The sequence below is a fragment of the Saccostrea echinata genome, unplaced genomic scaffold (assembly GCF_033153115.1).
Source record: "Saccostrea echinata isolate AGI-Se365-2 ecotype Australia unplaced genomic scaffold, CSIRO_AGI_Sech_v1 ptg000052l, whole genome shotgun sequence".
Taxonomy (NCBI): Eukaryota; Metazoa; Mollusca; class Bivalvia; order Ostreida; family Ostreidae; genus Saccostrea; species Saccostrea echinata.
The window spans coordinates 16071651-16090943 of NW_026889801.1; the positions used below are offsets into that span (position 1 = coordinate 16071651).

Sequence of the window (19293 nt, forward strand, 5' to 3'; positions counted from 1 at the left end):
ATTAGCATGAAAAACGTCAGTCAGCATTTGACTTAATGATAGGTTGTATTTGCTGACAAGGTCATTGTATCGACCATAAAACTTGCGAAATGGTGACTTCAAACGAGACTGTTGATATCCTTGTTTCATCAACTTGTTTTTCAATAGCTTGCCTCGTTTTAGAAATTGTTCACACGTAGAGCATGTTCTTGCATATCGATGCAAATGGGAAACATAAACCCCATTTGCAGGTGATAAGGGTATATTGCTACATAAATAAGGGAAGTTGACGATTGAAAAATTGAAGTCATCACGTTCATCATAAAGCTTTGTTGTTATGTCACCATTAAAGTCTTTTAGTAAATTATCCATAATGTGACTGACAAGTACATGTGCCAGTTACCATTAAGTGACAAGCACAAAAAACAATGAGGACTTCCAGCTCTATTTATAACTGAAATACACAAAATCAGTGAGGATTTCTATTTATAGCAACAAAATTATATAAGAGACCAGAGGGTTTCAGCAGTCATCTGAGAATAACCCTGTAACGGATCAATGAAATAACAATTAAACAAGAGAATCGAGGGCCTAGGATCGCTCTTCTGAATCTTATATATTTAGATTAAGCCTTGAAATCCCAAACGTAGCTCTGTGACCTACTTTTTGGATAAACTCTTTGAATGCAATGATTGTAAGCCTCTTCTAATTTAAAATATTCAGATATTACCTTAAAAATCCTATTTTTTGTCCACACATTTCGAGGACCCAAGATGCTTTATCTACCAAAGTTTGATGACTCTAAGCCTCTTAGTATCAGAAATATTTAGATATAGCTGTGAAATTCCAAAATTAAGTCACTTTAACATACAATTAGGTTAACATAGTCCTGATCCCAAGATGCATCAAATGAGAACGTTTGATGATTATTAGCCTCTTACTCTCTCAAATATTTAGATATTCCCTTAAAAATCCAAATGACCTAGTTTGGTTTGATACATCCAGAGGACCCAAGATGCATCACGTGACGAAGTTTAATGAATCTAAGCCAATTACTATCTGAAATATTTAAATATCATCATGAAATTCAAAAGGTAGATCACGGTGATCTACATTTTAGTTGATACACTCCGAGGGCTCAAGGTACATCAACTGACAATGTTTGATGATTCTAGGTTTCACAGTGTCCAAAATATGCCTCTAAAATGATTTGAAATTAAATACTGACAAAATTCAAATGCATCAACTTACAAGGTTTTATGAGTCTAAACATCTCAGTAGCTAAAATAATGACAATAATTTTTGTAAAAAAAAGGTCATCGTGTCGTACTTTTGAGTCAACTTGACATGAGGTCCTATGATGCATCAATTGAAAAAAAAAAAAAATCTTAATTCCAATCATTATAAAGGGCAAAATAATAATGCCCAAGGGTGATACCTTGAACAATTTTTAATCTTCATCATATTTGCATCCATGTTAGCATATAATTAAAGCTTGGTGATAAACTGCCCAGTGGTTCTTAAGAAGAGGATTTGTTTTGGCAACCACTACTTTTACCTAAGCTGATCACCTGATGTCTGTCATCCGTCCATTTGTCAGTCAGTCTGTAAACTTTTCACATTTTTAACTTCTTCTCAAGAACCACTGGGTGAATTTTAAACACCTTAGTACAAAGCATTCTTGTGTGAAGGGGAGTTTAAATTGTTAAAATTAAAGGCCAAGCCCCATTGCAAGTTTAGAAAATCAAGAAGAAACAAAAATAGATTGGAGTCATTAAAACATACAAAGTATTCTCAAGAACCAGTAGGCCAGAAAAGCTGAAACTTAAGTGGAAGCTTCCAGAGGTAGTGTACATTCTGAATTGTGCAAATCCTGACCCCAGGGTATAGGATGGGCCCACAATAGGGAATCAAAGTTTTACATTGAAATATATATGAATTTTTTAAAAAAAAAAAAGAACCACTGGGCCAGAAAAGCTGAAACTTATTTGGAAGCTTCTATAGGTAGTGTAGATTCTAAATTTTTCAAATCATGTCATGACCCCCTAGGGTAAGGTGGGCCACAATAAGTATGACAATGGGGAAATCTGGTGAGGAACAGGAGGGACAAAGTAATTAAGCTGAGCGATGTGGGCCATGGGCCTCTTATTTCCCTAATTATCTCCCCTTGTTTAAGGGGCATATCCCTATGTTTGGTATTAATGAGAGCTCTTAAGCCAAGGACACTCTGTGACAAATTCGACAAAAATTGGCCAAAGGTTATTATGATATTCCAAAAGGTTCACGCAGACCACAGACACAGCCACAGAATAAGCTCTATGAGTCTTTGGCTAAAAAGAATTAAAAACTATAGACAAAATAAACTTGTAGATTAATATATTGAATAAAGACAAGAATTAGGGCAATCGGGAATCGGTAAGATAATTAGTTTTGTAATCAGCAACAACGCAGAAAGTAGATGCATGTGGCCCATATTGTATAAAAGAAAATTCCAATGATAATTGATGTCTTCTGCAAAATTTAATTAAAATACAGAAAAATGCACAGGTTCATGATGTCACAATTGGTAATTAGGAGTTCATCTGTAAACAAGAAGTCTCTGATGAGACTGTAGCTCTATCGGTTTGTACTTATAAAAGAGGAAGAGGAAAGAAGCATCTTGACTTGAAACATTGGAACAGCATTAGGTAGAATAATGATCCTTGGTTTAGTCTCTTTTTGTGGCAAGATTTATTGCAATCAGACCAAATCTGCAGGAGGAGTAGCCTTTAAAGAAAATTACAGAAATTTTTATTTTTAGTAAGCATATCAACATCATTCATCAAAATCAAAAAAGGATAGACAAATTGTATTTATGAGTAGTCTACTTGCATGTTATATGAAAATCAGACCAAAACTGAAGCATTTTGAAAGTATTTCACAGACATTTTAATTTTTAGTAAATATGGCAGCACTGTTCATCAAAATCAAAAAACCAATTTATAGAATTATATATCTTAGTGTATTTTTTGTATGCCAGGTTATATTGAAATCAAACTAAACAGAAGGAGAAATAGCGTTTTGAAAGTGTTTTCAAGAAATTTTTATTTCTAGTAACTATGGCATTACCGTTCATTGAAATCAAAAACTGATAAATAAAATTAGGCATCTTAAAGTAGTCTACCTGTTTGCTAAGTTATATTGAAATCAGCCCAAAACTGTAAGTGTAGTAGCATTTAGAAACATTGTTCACAGATAGACGGACAGAGAGATGGACAGACGACGGACACCTTACTATCGTATAAGGTTTTCTGGTCTCTGACCAGTTGAGCTAAAAACTGTATGATCTTTCTGCATGTGAATATAAACAGTTGAGAAAGCATCTATTTAGTTTCTGATCACAATTTCATATTTGAAAAAAAAAATAAATAAATAAAAATAGTTGTATTTAAGCTGATTACCTTCTTCTTCGCTCTTTACAATATCTGCAATTTCTCTATAATTCACAGTATCTCTTTTCAGACAATTATATATATAAAAAGAATTGAGTATCTACCTTCAATAATATACAACGTGTTGTCTAACCACATGTTCTTGATGTTAACAGATTGTAGAGGGCAGTTTATTTGAAAATACGTTTTCTATGAGTTTCTGATTGGTGGAAAATTATCTTTACTGTCTGAAATAGTGCAAGAATCTACATCCTTGTGATAATTCAGGGTTTCTATTTTTATAAAATTGTTGCCATAAAAACAAATGAAAGTAAAGGTCCTCTTCATGACATATTGTAGACAATTGTATTATTTTGTATATATCTTTTTAGAAGAAGGTAATTATTGGGGAAACTTTGTTATTTTTCTCATATGTTAAGACAGAAACTTTTTACGTGTTTGTTGCTATAGATAGAAAAAGAAACCTCATTCAAATAGTGTACATTTCAGTAAATGGTCACTATTGCTTGTCATTCACATAATGGTTATAACAGTAACTGTTAGGTTGTAAAGTTCTCATCCTTTATGTGTAAGATAATGCAAGAATTTACATATTCTGGATAACTCTAAGCATTTTGATATTTTTTTGACAATTTTGCTATTATAAAAAATGAGTTCACCCCTTAAATAGTGTTCAAATATTAATTGACTAACTGTTCTTGTTAATGACATATTGTAGAGAGCAGTTTATTTTGTAATTTTTTTTATTCTGTGAAGCTTATTTACTAAAGAATTGTTATTTATTTTCATATATTGAGACATGTAAATTTTAAGGTGTTTGATTCTATAAATAGAAATGTGAACCCCCTTCAAGTACAGGGCCTTACAGTAAAGGTTACTAGAACTTGTCAGTTCCTGTTGTTAAAATATTGTAGAAAGCAAATTATTTGTGAATATTTTTACGAAGCTTTCAGTATGTGGAAAATTTTTATTTAACCTCATTTTACATACTAAGACGTTAAATTTTTTGTGCTAAAAATAGAAATGTGCATCCCCTTGAAACATTTTGCATTTCAGTCATTGGTTTTTAGTGCTTGTCAGTCACATAATATTATAATAGAGAGTATTCAATCAATAATGTCTAAAATAGTGCAAGAATCTCTATTTTCTAAATAACTCACTGCATCTATTTTTAGACAACGGTTGCTATAGAAAGAAAAGAGAGTCCATCTTCAATACTGTGTCAATTATTAATTGCCCAAATGTTTTTGTTCATGACATATTGTAGACAGCAGTATATTTTGTAAATATTTTTTTCAATGAAACTTACAACTGGTGGAAAATTGTCATTTTTCCTCATATGCTGAGATGTTTCTATTTATGGGTGTTTGTGCTATAAATAAAAAAGGGAACCCCCTTCAGAGAGTGTATATTTCTGTAAGTGGTTTCTAGTACTTGTCAATCACACTAGGTTTATAACAGTTAGTCTGCATCCTTTCCATCCATCATTGCCTGAAAAAGTGCAAGAATCTACAGTTTCTCGATAATTCGAGGAATCTTTTTTTAGACCATTGTTGTTATAAAAAGAAACAAGAGTTGATGCTCAATATTGTATCAATTATTGTAAAAACACATGTTCTTTTTGAAGGCATATTGGAAAAAGCTTAATATGTGTTAAGACTTTTTCTATGAAGCTTCCAATTAGCATAAAACTGTCATTTTTCTTAATATTCAGAGATATATCTATATTTAGGTGCTTGATACTATAAATAGAAATGGGAATCCCCCTTAACCATTGTCCACTCCAGCTAGTGGTGTCTAGCTACTGTCATTAATATCTTAATATTTACAATATACTTCCTAATTATCCAGCATTGGGATCTAAAACTTTGCCAAAATTTGATTTTTTACATTTTTCTAAAATAAATCTATTTATAGATACATGTTACTAAAAATAGGAGTAAATGCCCACCGATATTTTTTCATGAGATGACACTACTAATTCTCAAGTATAAAAACACACATAAGATTTGGAAATTTTCCACTGACAACTTCCGACACCATATTTGCTAGTTTTGTACCAAGACACATCTGTGGTGCAAATTTCATCAAAATCCGAAACATGTCGTTTCCAAGATTTTTTGGTGCTTACAGAAAATGCGTGTTAATGCAAATGGAAAAATTCATGTGATTTTATGATTAAAAAAATGTTCTTGTATATTTTCATTATTTAAAGTTCTGATGTAGACGGACGACATAAAAGCACTATTGTCTTTATGTTTACAGGTTCTGCTTTACAGAAAAGAGCTTTTAGTTTGATTCTTTCCGAGGACAGACTTCTTGTGGACCTTATCAATTTGTGTGATTCCATTTATATAATAGGTCCGCCGCTCTGTGGAACGTACAGATGTACATGTTGATACATGCTTTTTGCGGGATCGTAAATGATAACAGTGATCTAGGCCTGTTTATTCTTTTTAGGATTTATGTGATTCTGCTGTTTTTAAATTCAGTGAATGGATTTTTTCCTTTAAAAATTCCTGTTGGGTTAAAACGGAATAACTCAGAACTTGAACCTGAAATGGAACTAAATATGTTTTTCATATTAAATAAGGATTTGTATTAAAATTTGTAAAAAGTGAATTCATTCGGTTGTGAATTAGTTCTTTGAGAGTTATAATTAAGATGGAATGTATGAAAAAGCGCTTTTAAAATCATACAAAATGATGTTGATATCATTTAATGAAAACGTTAAGTGACATTTCAGGAAAGAGATGTCATTGCGACATTCGGGTAAAATGTTTTAAAAATGTTTTAAAAACCATACAAAATCAAGTGAATAAAACATTTTCAACAATGTTTTAGTAACATTTAAGGAAAATTTTCTGATAACATTTGCTGAAACATTTGATAAAATGTTTTAAAAACGTTTAAAACCCATACAAAATCACGTGATTAAATCATTTTTAAAAAATGTTTCCGTAACATTTTGATAATATGTTCTGATAACATTTGCTGAAACATTTGATAAAATGTTTTAAAAACGTTTAAAAAAACATACAAAATCACGTGATTAAAACATTTTTGAAAATTTTTTGTAACATTTTGAAAATGTTTTTGTGCTAGCTGGGACGCTTCACAGCATACCGCGTTTGTTTAGCCCAGTCGGTTATTATGTATATATAGTAAGTATATAGTATATAAAAGTTTTGTTTTAGAGATCTGGTTTGCTCAGCAAAAATATACATTGTTTGAATGGACATCTGCGAATAATTTCTGTTTGTAATCTTCACATTTCATTGACAAGAGAAATTGTTTTGCTTATCAAAACTAAACACAAGAAGGGAAAAAAAATCTGAATTCTGTGTAACTTGTATTACAAAGAACGTAAAGTACAAAGCAGTGCAATCACAACTAAAATGTGACTCTTGAATTGGGGAAACAAATTAAACCAGCTGCTCATTTGTCAATATGGCACATATTAATCAAATGATTCCAAAAAATATCCCACGATTCAAATATTTATGTGTTTACATTTGTTTTTGTTTTTTAGCAATTCTCTAATTTCTAGCATTTTTTCAATCAATTAAAGAACAGGGAAAACATACTTTATTTGTAGTAGTGAAACCATCAATGAAATGTCCAAATCACTTTAAATTGAGTGATCCCGGCATTTGTTCAATGATTAACATTAGTACACAGAAAAGGACGTGCAGGCCTGTAAAATTATGTTCATGGAACACTAAAATACAAAATTCTCAAACAAAGTTTTGAACAAGAAACTATAAACATAACGGAAAATTTTCCACATTTTTATCACAATTCACATCTTAAAAAAATTCTGCAATGCAAAAGTTAATATTTCGGTGTACTTTAGTGAAATGCAGATTTCTTAGCATTTCTTTATTGTCACCATGGGTTTTGAATGATCATAGTTTCTGGTCAAAAACAATATACTAAAATGTATTGCAAAGCTAAAACTATGAAACGTATAGCTTAATATAAGAGATTTTTATGCAAACACCTCCAATTACATAAGGTTAAATATCCAATCTATAATTCTTTAAATAACGAAACGGTAAAAGCTATTTAAAAAAAAAAAAAAAAAAAAAAAAAAAAAAAAAAAAAAAAAAAAAAAAACCATATGCAGGGTTAATGGATGAAAAATAAATGTCATAAAGGGTGATTATGATTGTTTTTTTTAATGACTTTAATTTGTAAGTCATACTCTTTGGACTTACCAGTGAAAAAGTAAACGGCACCAATTGGTGGAGGAAGAGTACTTGATAGAGGAGTCATTATTGAAATCACATAAGGCAGATGTTTTTACACGCGAGAACGGAATACGCATTTCTTTTTATGTCAAGGAATGAAAGTAGTTGAACTAATTGAAATTCTAACAGTTGAAAGTTATGAAAGTAATAAAGTTTATTAAGATCAGTAACAAAACTACCCATGCAAATGGAATTTTTAGCGAGAGGTAAATTTAGCGATTAATCATAGAAATACTGTAAATCATTTTTGCAAGAAATAATTTCAGCGATTTTTGATCCCTAAAAACATAACTATGACCTATAATGTGGAGGAAAATGTTAGTGATTTTTATTTATTTTTATTTATTTATTTTATTTTTTGCGATCTCATCAGCCTCACTAAATGTACCAAAAAAAATCTAACGTGTTATTTATAGATTAAAATCTAACTAAAAGTCAATTTTTTACTTATATGGTGTACTACATATACTGCACGTAAGCTACATGTACACAATGAAATTAGCAATAATTATTGCATATCATAGTTAAGTTTCTTGTTTAGTAAGAAATAACTTTACAAACACTACATCTTATTCAAATATAAATGTTTAAGCCTAGTTCATTATTTTACCAACTGTGGAATCATCAAAATTCGCGGCGGGCCGTGGCCCGGTTCCATGGATTACATATATAGCTTATATTGTACAGATTCGCGGGAACGTAATTTCGTGTATTCACTCATATCTACAAAAGGAAATAACCCGTAGTGCATTAATTCGTGGAGGATGTAAACTAGTTGCTGATGGCTACCGATGAACTCCACTAATATTGAGCATTAACAAAATAAGAAAATAATTCCACAGTATAATATGAAAAAATATACCCATAAAGGTGTTTTGAATTAAAAAAAAAAAAAAAGAAAAAAAAGAACAGGCGGACTAAAATCTGTAAAAGACAAGAAAGACATTAAATAAAAGAGATGGTGAGCGCTACGTTATAAGTTTGGATAATATGTTAATCTTAAGAGATTAGTAGTAAGTCTTTATTTATATTACTATTTAGAAATAATGAATTCCTTTTTTTTCTGTTCTTTGATACCTATAAACAGGGAAATAAAAGTTTTATTTTCTATTAAGTATTCCTTATCATTTCAACTAAATTTCGAATTATTTTTTTTTTCATGAAATATGTGGAGATAGCGAACAATATTCGAGCTCAAAAGTCCATTAAACATTACAAAATAAGAGCAGAGCTAACAGGGTCCTCTAAGACATCAGAAGTTGGATCAGGTGCCATGGAAGATTGAGCATCCCCTGCAGACCTGTCACACCCGCCGTGTGCTCCTTGTCATGATCGGGAATAACGGAAATATCCGTCGACAATTCAGTGTGTAAATAAAGGCCTAACAACTTCAAACAACTTTTATTAAAAAAGTCAGTCAGCATTTGACTTTATGATAGATTGTATTTGCTTACTACGTCCTTGTATCGACCATAGAACTTACGAAATGATGACTTTAAACGAGACTGCTTATATTCTTGTTTCATCAACTTGTTTGTCAATAACATACATGCACCTCGTTTTAAAAAAAATGTTCATTCGTAGAGCATGCTCTTGCGTATCGAATTTACTGAGAGATATGAACTACTTATACAGGCGATAAAGGTATATTGCTGCATAGGTAAGGGAAGTTGACGATTGAAAAGTTAAAGTCATCACGTTTATCATAAAGCCTTGTTGTTAGATTACCATTAATGTCTTTTTCTAATAAAATATCCAAATATGAAACAGATGTGTCAGACTCCGTGTTATCTTCTATCTCAAGCTCAGCGGAATATATCGAGTAGTCGATATATCTGAATTTCGAGTTGAAGGCCACAGCAAGTGTTTCCTTCTTTTGTCGTAAAAGATTTTGAACAAATTCTGCTTCATATGAATACGAAATAGCTCTGCTAATAACGGGGAGCAATTGGTACCCATGGAATTCCAATAGATTTATTAAGACCTGGTCTTCCAGATAGATATTGTCAGTCAGAAACTCAAGCATATTTTAATGTCAACTTCAGAGTGCTTGTTTGTACAATCAGATTGTATATTTGACAAAGTAATTTTGCAAATGACCAATGACAAGGTAAGTAAATTTACAAGTTCCATTTTTATCCAAAAAAAAGAGAGCTGTCAACGATGTCAACAAGTCTGGACTTTAATTTATCGTGGGGAATAGTTGTATAAGTTTTTATGTTGTTAATTTTGGTAAAATTTTGTGATTTTAAATGTTCCAAAAGTTCCTTTGAATTTCATAATTATTATATCTTGCATTTGATCATTTTTAGATTGTTTCAGCAAACCTATTCGATGCTCACAAAAAATGAAATAAATTGAAGAAAAAGAAGTGAATGGATATGAAGGGTCACCCAAGACCAAGATCTTTCCAGAAATCTTAATCGATTTGCCTCTGCAACATAAATTATCTAAAGTAATATATGGGTTGTGGCCTGTTTTAAAACGTATTGGAACAAAGTGAACCGAAATCCCTTTGTTAGCCAATACGCTGAGCCCTTGCAAGGATATAAAATTATAAATTTTCAAAGAATAAACATGTATAAAAATCGAAAATTCCTTCAACGTCAGTTTTCAAGGTATATATCACGTTATGATTCTTTCTATAATTATTTTATTGGGCAATATTCTTCGTATACCTAGGTTACCTAAAAAAGTTACTGTATGATCATTTTGTATGTTTTACATATACGATGGTGTTGATCGCATATAAGTTGTTCCACGCATTTCGAAACCCTTAGTGGCTTGTTATATAAATGAAAAAAAAATTAATACATGTATGGATTACTTAATATGTTCACTGTACCATTGTTTCATTGTCATACTGAACTAATTTTATCTTTATCTGTATGCTCTAGGAATGCAATACAACTTCCTCAAACTAAAATTGATACAACTAAACCTTACTATATTTTTGAAGCTTTTTTTCTTATCCTTAGTCTTAACCCTAACCATAAATCCAACACTTACCTATCTTAAGAATTTTTTTCTATCTATATCTTTTTAACAAGCTCACCCTACATGACTTTGGTTTTATTTGATAAACATTCATATTTTTCTCAACCCGTGGTGCAAGGAGTTTTTGTTTAGTTAAATATGGCATTTTTACCAATACTACCATATTTGTTTAAATTTTTTTTAAATAAAAATGTTGTTTTCAATTATAAGATCTGTACAAAAATTAAGGATATAGTTAAAAAAAAATATGTCTGCTTGAATTAAACATGTATCCATTTCACTCTACGACAGATTAGCAGTACCAATCCATTGGTAAAAGGATTTTTATTTCGAGATAAATTGCACATATATAATACCATGTTGTTAAAAGTGACTGCCTTGGCCATAAATGAGAAAGATATTTGTGCATATTTTTTGTCCCCCGCTTTCACTGATAGTAGGGGATACTAATATGGGTCTGTCTGTCTGTCCGTCCGTCCGTCTGTATTTCTCTCTGTCTGTAACACTTTCGTTTCCGTGCAATATCTCGAGAACCCTTTGAGCTTTTGCAATGAAATTTTGCATAGCAACTCCCTATGGCCAAAAGAAGAATCCTATTTATTCTGAGGTCAAAAGGTCAAAGGTCAAGTTCATAATTTCAGAAATTCCGTCTGTTTTTAACACTTTAGTTTCCGCACGATATCTCGCAAATTCTTTGAGCTTTTGCAATGAAATTTTACATGACAACTCCCTGTGGCCTATGGAAGACCCCTATTGATTTTGAGGAGAAACGTCAAGGTCAAGGTCGTAAACTGATAAATTCTTTCTGTGTGTAGCACTTTCGTTTCAGGGCGATATCTCAAGAAGCTTTTGAACTTTTGCAATGAAATTTTATACCATAACTCCCTATGGCCTCTTTTGCCGCTCTCAAAGTGTCCTGCCCCGTTTTTTTTCTTTATTGTATTAAAAGTTGCTTTTAGCACAAGAACATGTGGAGAGTTTTTAAGTATGATACAGGTTGTCGGCGGACTTTTAATTCTTATTACATGTATTACAACTGTTTAGTGAAGGCTAAATTAGACAACATTTATTGTGTAAAATTTTGACAATATCAAACGTTAATATAAACATTATATGTGACTTAATGTTTGCATTTAATTTGCTCTATAATCAAGTGCCTCCGTGGTCTAGTGGTATGTTGCTCGCTTAGCAAGCGAGAGCCCCGGGTTCAATCCGCGTACGATTCTCTTTTTTTTTAATTTATTTTTTTATTTATTTATTTATTTCTATTTACTAAATGATACTATTCAACATGTGAAATGAAAATGTTATGATGTCTGGCGTGTACAAACTCATAAAATCATTATTACAGTTTGATAACTATTCTGTATATTAAAAATGATCTTCTATACACATATTAAAGAATAAGCAATCTAATATTTATATCCATATTGGATTTTTTTTTTTAATTTGCTTCAATATGCATGTACATGTATACATTTAATAATTCTACAAATGCAGGGGGCAGGTTCACCCCCCCCCTTCGAACTGCGCATGCTTTTCTTTTTTTCCCTAAGCGGGGGACAAAAATGCTCTGAATTAGCTTGTTACGATAATACTTGATTTTATACTTTACATATCAGGAATTGAGCTGGCTCTAAATAAATAAAACTTTATCAACTGATCATGATCAAAAATACTTTTTTGGTTATTGTTGGTAATACCTAAATTTTAAAAGGGATTTAAGGGGGCCGACTGGGGTTTTCATTGCGCAATACTTCGCGCAACATAGTAAAATAAAGCCCATTTACTCTTTTAAAGCAACTATTTACATAATTTATATAAAATTAACAAATTTAGGAAATCTCAGGTTAAAAAGTCTAATTACATTTTTAAATAACTGATTTTTCAAACGATTTTTCAAATGATGGGTAGATAGACGTCGTAATAGTGTGTTTTTGAGGTTATGAATAACCGAAGTTCTTTAAAGATTACCTGCAGTAGCGTTTTATTTTTTGAAATTATAAAGATCACGATAAAATAATACGAAAGAAAAAAAACCGCATCGAAATCTATGCACAAATAACGAAGTTATCGCGCTTTAAAAGTGCCTATTTTTACCTGTTTTGAAAATCCAATCAAGCGAAAATAGAAATGATCGATAACGAGGCTCTACTGGCGTGACGTCACAACATGTACCGCATAAGCGGGTCAGTATTAACGGCAATGAGATTAACTTGGAAAACAACGACGATTTTAGCTTTGATATGAGGCATTGGTCTTTAAGTTTTAAAAATTCAGACGGAATAATTATTGAACTTTGCATCAGACCTTACTAGGCTGAACCAGAAACCGATTCTAATGAGGCATTTAGATTTCAAAACAACCTACAGCCAGGGTCGTGTATGCTACAATTAAAGTTCCTGTATATATCTCCCTGTTACAGCCTACTGAATATGACTAGAAAAAAATCATCAAAACCAAAAAACAGGAATTTTGAATTCTATATTTTCAATGTCCTAAAACAGTTCGTTCATCAAGCTGTTAACTATTTCCACAAGATCTTCATAACTATCGGCTTAATGATAATTGACAATTTTCTCGTCAGGATAAAAATTCTTCTATGTCTAAATTTGATAATCAGTTGTTACCATTTAGCAATCAGCAGCAACAATATTATCAATTTAATTTTACTTCAAAGTCACAACCAAATATATTTTCAAAAATCGGGTCATTCTCAATATAATTAAAACTAATTGTTAAATAATGATACCCGCGTACTCCTAATTATGGTAATGTACTTATAATTTTTTTTTTGTCACTGTACTAATTAAAATTAATTTACAAAATAAAAATTTAAAACACGTTACATTATATCAAATAGTGTGTCTGCAATGCTAAATAAATCTTAACCCCTCTCATCTCTCTCTCTCATCATATCCTTCTTATGTAGTCTTCAGATATCTTTGATATATTTTTTTTTTTAAAACACATTAAGTTAAAAAAATATGCATACAAAGTGCAGAACTGTAAAGTACCCGGTTCTTCAAATAATAGTCTACGGTCCTAATTACAGAAGACCCCCCTCCCCTTATCAAATCTGTAATAGATTCGGAAACAAAACTCATATGTAATTCCGATCGTTAGCGGTTTTATGAATAATTTAAATTCTAAATGTATGTTGAATTTAGAAGAATAACATGTCAACTGAGAAAAAAAATCATTTTTTTAAGTTATGACTAATTCAACAGACAATGTATTATAACTCAGTAAAATATGAACAAAAAGTTAGGTGAATATACGTGTGTTTTGTATATTTTTTTTTTGAAAACTGTATACAAATCACCATTTGACAGACTAAACAGTTTTAATTAATGAAAGTGTAAATCTAATCTATCAGATTTTTCAACAAGTTCTTGGTAATCAGTTTAATTTACACGTGTGGTGGGGTAGGACTTGGGATTACGTGATTAATACACTTGCTATGGTCAAGACCGATGACTTGGAAAGGTGTGATAAACATTCGGTGCCTCCGGCTATTTACTTATGTCCCACTATGTATTTGACAAAGGAGCCGATGAATGTCTCAAATCGCACCATTCAAGATTGCGTCGAGTGATTTTGATTGACAGGTGAAACACGTGGATTTCGTACGTAACAACGGAGACGAACATGTTACAGGTCCCTGTTGTAGTAAAATAAGAAACACGAATAAATAAAAGTTGAATAAGCAAGAAATTTATTTAAAAATGGCTTTGACAGATTATGTAAGAAAGATGAATACAGAAGCACTTGTTTGAATAAAAAAAATTGTGTGTGTGTGTTGGGAGTGGGGGGGGGGGGTACTAATAAATTCAACTGACGGTAAAAATTAACAATCCAATTTAATAATAAAAATGTTACTGATATTGAAGATATAACAAAGAACGTAAAATTAAATAACATTTGTTGAATCAATTATATGAGGAGGGGGGTTAAACAAGGGAATCTCTCACTCACTCTCTCATATTAATTCTATGTACTTCCCAATACTAAATAATAGAAAAATATATATTCTATACTTTCTCTTTTCAAAGAATACAACAGCAAACATCATATAAGTACTTACCAGGGACCTATACACTAACCCTGTACCTACTATTTTTTATTTAAATTAGAAATGTTTTCTTTTATTAACGTACATTTGTGTACTGTCTTTTTGCGATTATTGCTTACAAATAGAATTTAAAAAAATGTCAATACATATTCGGAAGGAAAAAAAATTATGATATAATTGGCATAATCCATCGATTCCTAATTATTGGAAAATATGAATCGATGATTTTTGGCGATTCCTAGTATCGTTACTTACTATACCCACACACAAAGAAATGATGAAAAAATATTCACTAAACTAATTTCAAACAAAACTAGGAACTAATACTATATTCATAGTTAATTTAATATTCACAAAATCCCTAAAAATTAATGAAAAAAACATTAAAAATCCTCATCGTGTTTCCACCGTATTCTATGCATTCAAAATGGCCGGTACATGTTGTGACGTCACAGCGGCTAAGGCCCGAAAACTGAGCGTTTCAGAAAATCGCTCAGGTGTGAAATAGGGTTTTTCCTCAATAGCTTCGTTAGTTGTGCATAGATTTTGGTGCGGTTTTTTTCTTTAGTTTTATTTTAGCATGATCTTCAACATATTTAAAAATAAAGAGCCACTGCAGGTACCCTTTAAGCGGGGTGATAAATTATGCCATAAAATAAAAAGTATGAAATATATGTTCTTGAATTTTTACACATAGGAAATTGAGAATCTAACAATCATTTTTATATTTTTTTTTTATGTAAATCTGTGGTATCTGTCATGTTTTGTTGTACTCCATGAAAACAGGAAAATTTCATGGATTTTGACATTTTGAGATGCCCCCTCTGGAAACCAGACGGTAGAATTTTGTGTTTCTTGCACAAAATATACAATATAGTATTATCCATCATATATCATAATTTGAGCAAAAAGTCTACAGTAGGATTTGTATAATTTGCTCCGAAGTGCGAAAAAACGGTATTTTCCTATATAATCCAATAGTAAATGTACCTGTATTTTGAGATGGTCCCTAAAAAATAACCAGACTGCAGATTTTCACTAAACCTGGCATGTATACAGAAGTCAATGTAAGGTACATATGGTATACAATTAAAGAGTTTCTCTATAGTAGTTCTCACACAATAAAACCCCAGTCGGCTCCCTTAAATCATAAAAATTTTAATCTGTTCTACATTTTCTTTAATCTTAAAAGCTATAAACTATTAAAAAAGGATGTGAAGAAAAGTCTTCTGTTTTTATTTGTGATGCAGACTACAAAAACCTTTTTGCAAAGAAATAAAACATTTCATATGAAGAAATTTCAAATCTAAAGAATGGAAAATGTGATGATAATGAACAGTGATCGATCTCATATAATCAACGAAAGCACAAGGCTGTGAAATGGGCACAATTACAGCGATTAAGTCAGGTGTCTAGTAGTAAGCATTCCTTCTTGACCCGCCTTACCCACAGTGAGGCCTTTCGCAGCACTGTTAAGGCTTACTACGAAGAAATCAACGGAATATGAACGTGCATAAATACATACCTTTTTAAACTGAATGTATTTTTTAAGCTAATATATTATTGCATGATTTCAATATTGATTGAAATAACATTGTATACCCCACTCTTTATTAAATTTGGTTTGGTCACGTTATTTGAATGTCACGTGATAAATCTATGTAATGTGCACTGTGTGTACGTCATGAACAAATTTCAATATTGCAAGGACATACCCTTGTGAAAGTAAAAAAAAAAAAGGAAAGTAAAAGATTGTTTCTACATATCTTGTAGTTTATGGGAAGTGCTGCTTATTTAAATAGGTTTTAGCATTTTATTCGAGTGGATAAGTTATTTAGCTGTAGTCGAAATATGTGTGACCTTTACCTAGTATTTTTTGTATTCATTAAGTAATGCTCTCGATTTCAGGAAAGCACAAGCACTTTACAAGTTAAGGAATGATTCCGTTATTTATATTTAAGATCTATAAAGTGTATGCGAAAAGACGATTTAATGAAGCACCTCGGCGTGAAATTGGAAACCCTGAACGAAAAACACAGAAGAATTAATTCAATACATTTTCTCGATAGTTTTTTTTTAAATAATGGCACTAAACAATGGTTTCAGATTTGTAGAAATGGTCTACCTTACATTTGCAAATAATATTCTCTTTAATAATTAAATGCATTTTCCACTATGAAAAAATTACATTATCCCCCTATCACTGCAGATGGAATGCATAAAATTTTACCATGATGACGTCATATCCACAAGTGCATTGCGATCAGTGACTTGTTTATATCTTGCTCTGTGGGATTTATCTAGCGATAAAAAATGAATGCAATGGCAAGTTTTGAAGTAGTTCATTACTGATATGCAGTTTAAAATAGCATATTATTTCATTTTCTGTTATTGTGAGGAATTGCTATTTTTGTGTAATGTCACAAAAAGCAATATTCCCGTATAAATTAGGCCCTTCCCCTTTATGAAGCCTTAACAGAGTTGCGTTGCATTGATGAGGGAGAAGGAACATTTCGAAATAAAATCTATTTTCAAAACAAAGGCCTGACGAATGATATGTATGAAAGACCCCAGACTAATTAAGGCACACTGATAGAATTTATTTGAAAAAGTCATTTTGACCACCATAAAATTTTCAAAATGCTGATATTTAGCGAGAATGTTGAAGTGCAGGTAACATCAACTTTTCTGTCAGTAGCCTGCCGCAGAAAAAGAAAATTGAACTTACTTAGATCATGCTCTTAATTATCGATTGTGTTGGGATACAGAATACAGAAACACCACGTACAGCTGATAGTGGAATATTACTACATAGGAAAGGGAAGCTGACGAAGATAAATTTGACCTGTGAAGATAATTTAGCCGACAACTGTAAAAATGATTTTTTGGCAAAAATAATTGGTAGAATTATTGATTGCCCTTAAAAGACATATAACAACTACTACACTATAAGGCAACTTTTATTCGCCTTGAGATTTATCTGCTACACTTTCTAATCTAAGAAAATATTTCTCTCCGCAAAGCATTCAAACTAAATAAAAGTGTTTGAAAAGTTCAGTTTCTTTGCAGTATCTACAGTTGATTGAAATGGTTATGCGTACAAAATAAATTTGGTATGGGCCCATGAACACTTGAATGTCGTCCAAGAAGTTTTCATACTAGAAAATTACTGCCCGTCGTGAAAGGTATGATTTTTTTTTTATTTCTGAGGGAAAAAAAAATAAAAAAATAAAAAAAATAAAAAACTAGATGCTGTCATGAGACAGTAATACCCGCATTAAGATGTTTGCCTCTAATGCACACTCCTTCATATTGGGCTTACCAAGGAAAAACATGTACATGTATTCGTCAAATCGAGAATAAAATGCTTAAGTGACCATGTGACCTATGATCCTCTTATAAGTATATTGTTTACTTAATTCATTACCAGTCTGAAATAACAGAATTTAATTAATGATGTAAATTAGGTTTTGATAAAAGGGGGAATAAAAATTTTTGGTCTATAATTATAACTTTTTAAATTTATTTTCTCAGCAACAAATAATATTATTTTTGTACAAAGCGTTTTCGATGAATTTATTATTATCATTATTGTCACCCCCCCCCCCCCTCCCCAACACACACACAATTTGCCTGTTTTTGGAAATAGGTCTAGATGGTAAAGTTATGTTAAAACATCGTTTGTTATGATAATTTAAAATTTGTTCTTGTACTGTATACGTATGTAAACACCTTTTTGAAAATTTCTACATCACATTAAATTGCGTCACCCTACTAGTACTAGTTTACCATTATCATTTTTTAGATTGCACATGGTCCATTGTGGTGTATACGTACACATCATTACATGTATATCAGTACAAACTAATTCATTATGTGTTTTAATTGGATTATATTTCATGAAGTTGACAGGACCTGTGACAGTCGGTAAGTACAAGTTTAAGAATAAATTGGGGTAAATAAACCAAAATGCCAATGGTTAGGTTAAAGTTTAAAAAGGACCAAAGATCATCGGATGCCACAATAGACGAATTTAACATCCTGAAGAGTTATCTTCCGTTGTCGACATTACATTCAGTTACAGGCACTGATCCGGAATTTTTTTTTCGGGGGTGGGTGGGTGGGAGCGGGGTCCAAACTTCAGTCAAAAAAAATTCCAGCCCAGAATTTCCTGAGGATCAAAAAAAAAAAAAAAAAGAAAAATAAAAAAAAATAAAACAATGATGGTTGGGTCCATGTTTTTAAAGGGAGAGGGCGTCCAAAGTCATTTTTATTTGCATCTGTAAATCAATATATAGTGCTATTTAGATAACTGTGCAAATTCCAGCGTGGGTTGGGGGGTTCCAATCTCCCTAGGCCACTCCCTGTCCCTGAAATGACAAATGATCATATCACTCCAAAATAGTAGGAAAATTTTCCAATTGACTATACATAATTTTGTTTCTTGTGTTATAATGCTATGTACTTCTAGTGGTTTAAGGTTATGAACCCCTGGAGGTCATTCCTACTCTCTTAATGAATTGGAAATGTTCACAGTATGACTACATCAGATTAAATA

The 19293-nt window shown here is 31.5% G+C and overlaps 1 protein-coding gene across 1 annotated transcript in view; it reads right to left on the reverse strand.

Moving 5' to 3' along the window:
- The window catches only part of LOC133203996 (uncharacterized), a 69794-nt gene extending 62106 nt beyond the window's left edge, over window positions 1-7688 (reverse strand). Inside the window, exon 1 of the mRNA XM_061339784.1 lies at window positions 7631-7688. Coding sequence (XP_061195768.1) covers window positions 7631-7688 — 58 coding nt within the window. The remainder of the gene's footprint in view (window positions 1-7630) is intronic.
- Window positions 7689-19293: the final 11605 nt, after the last annotated feature.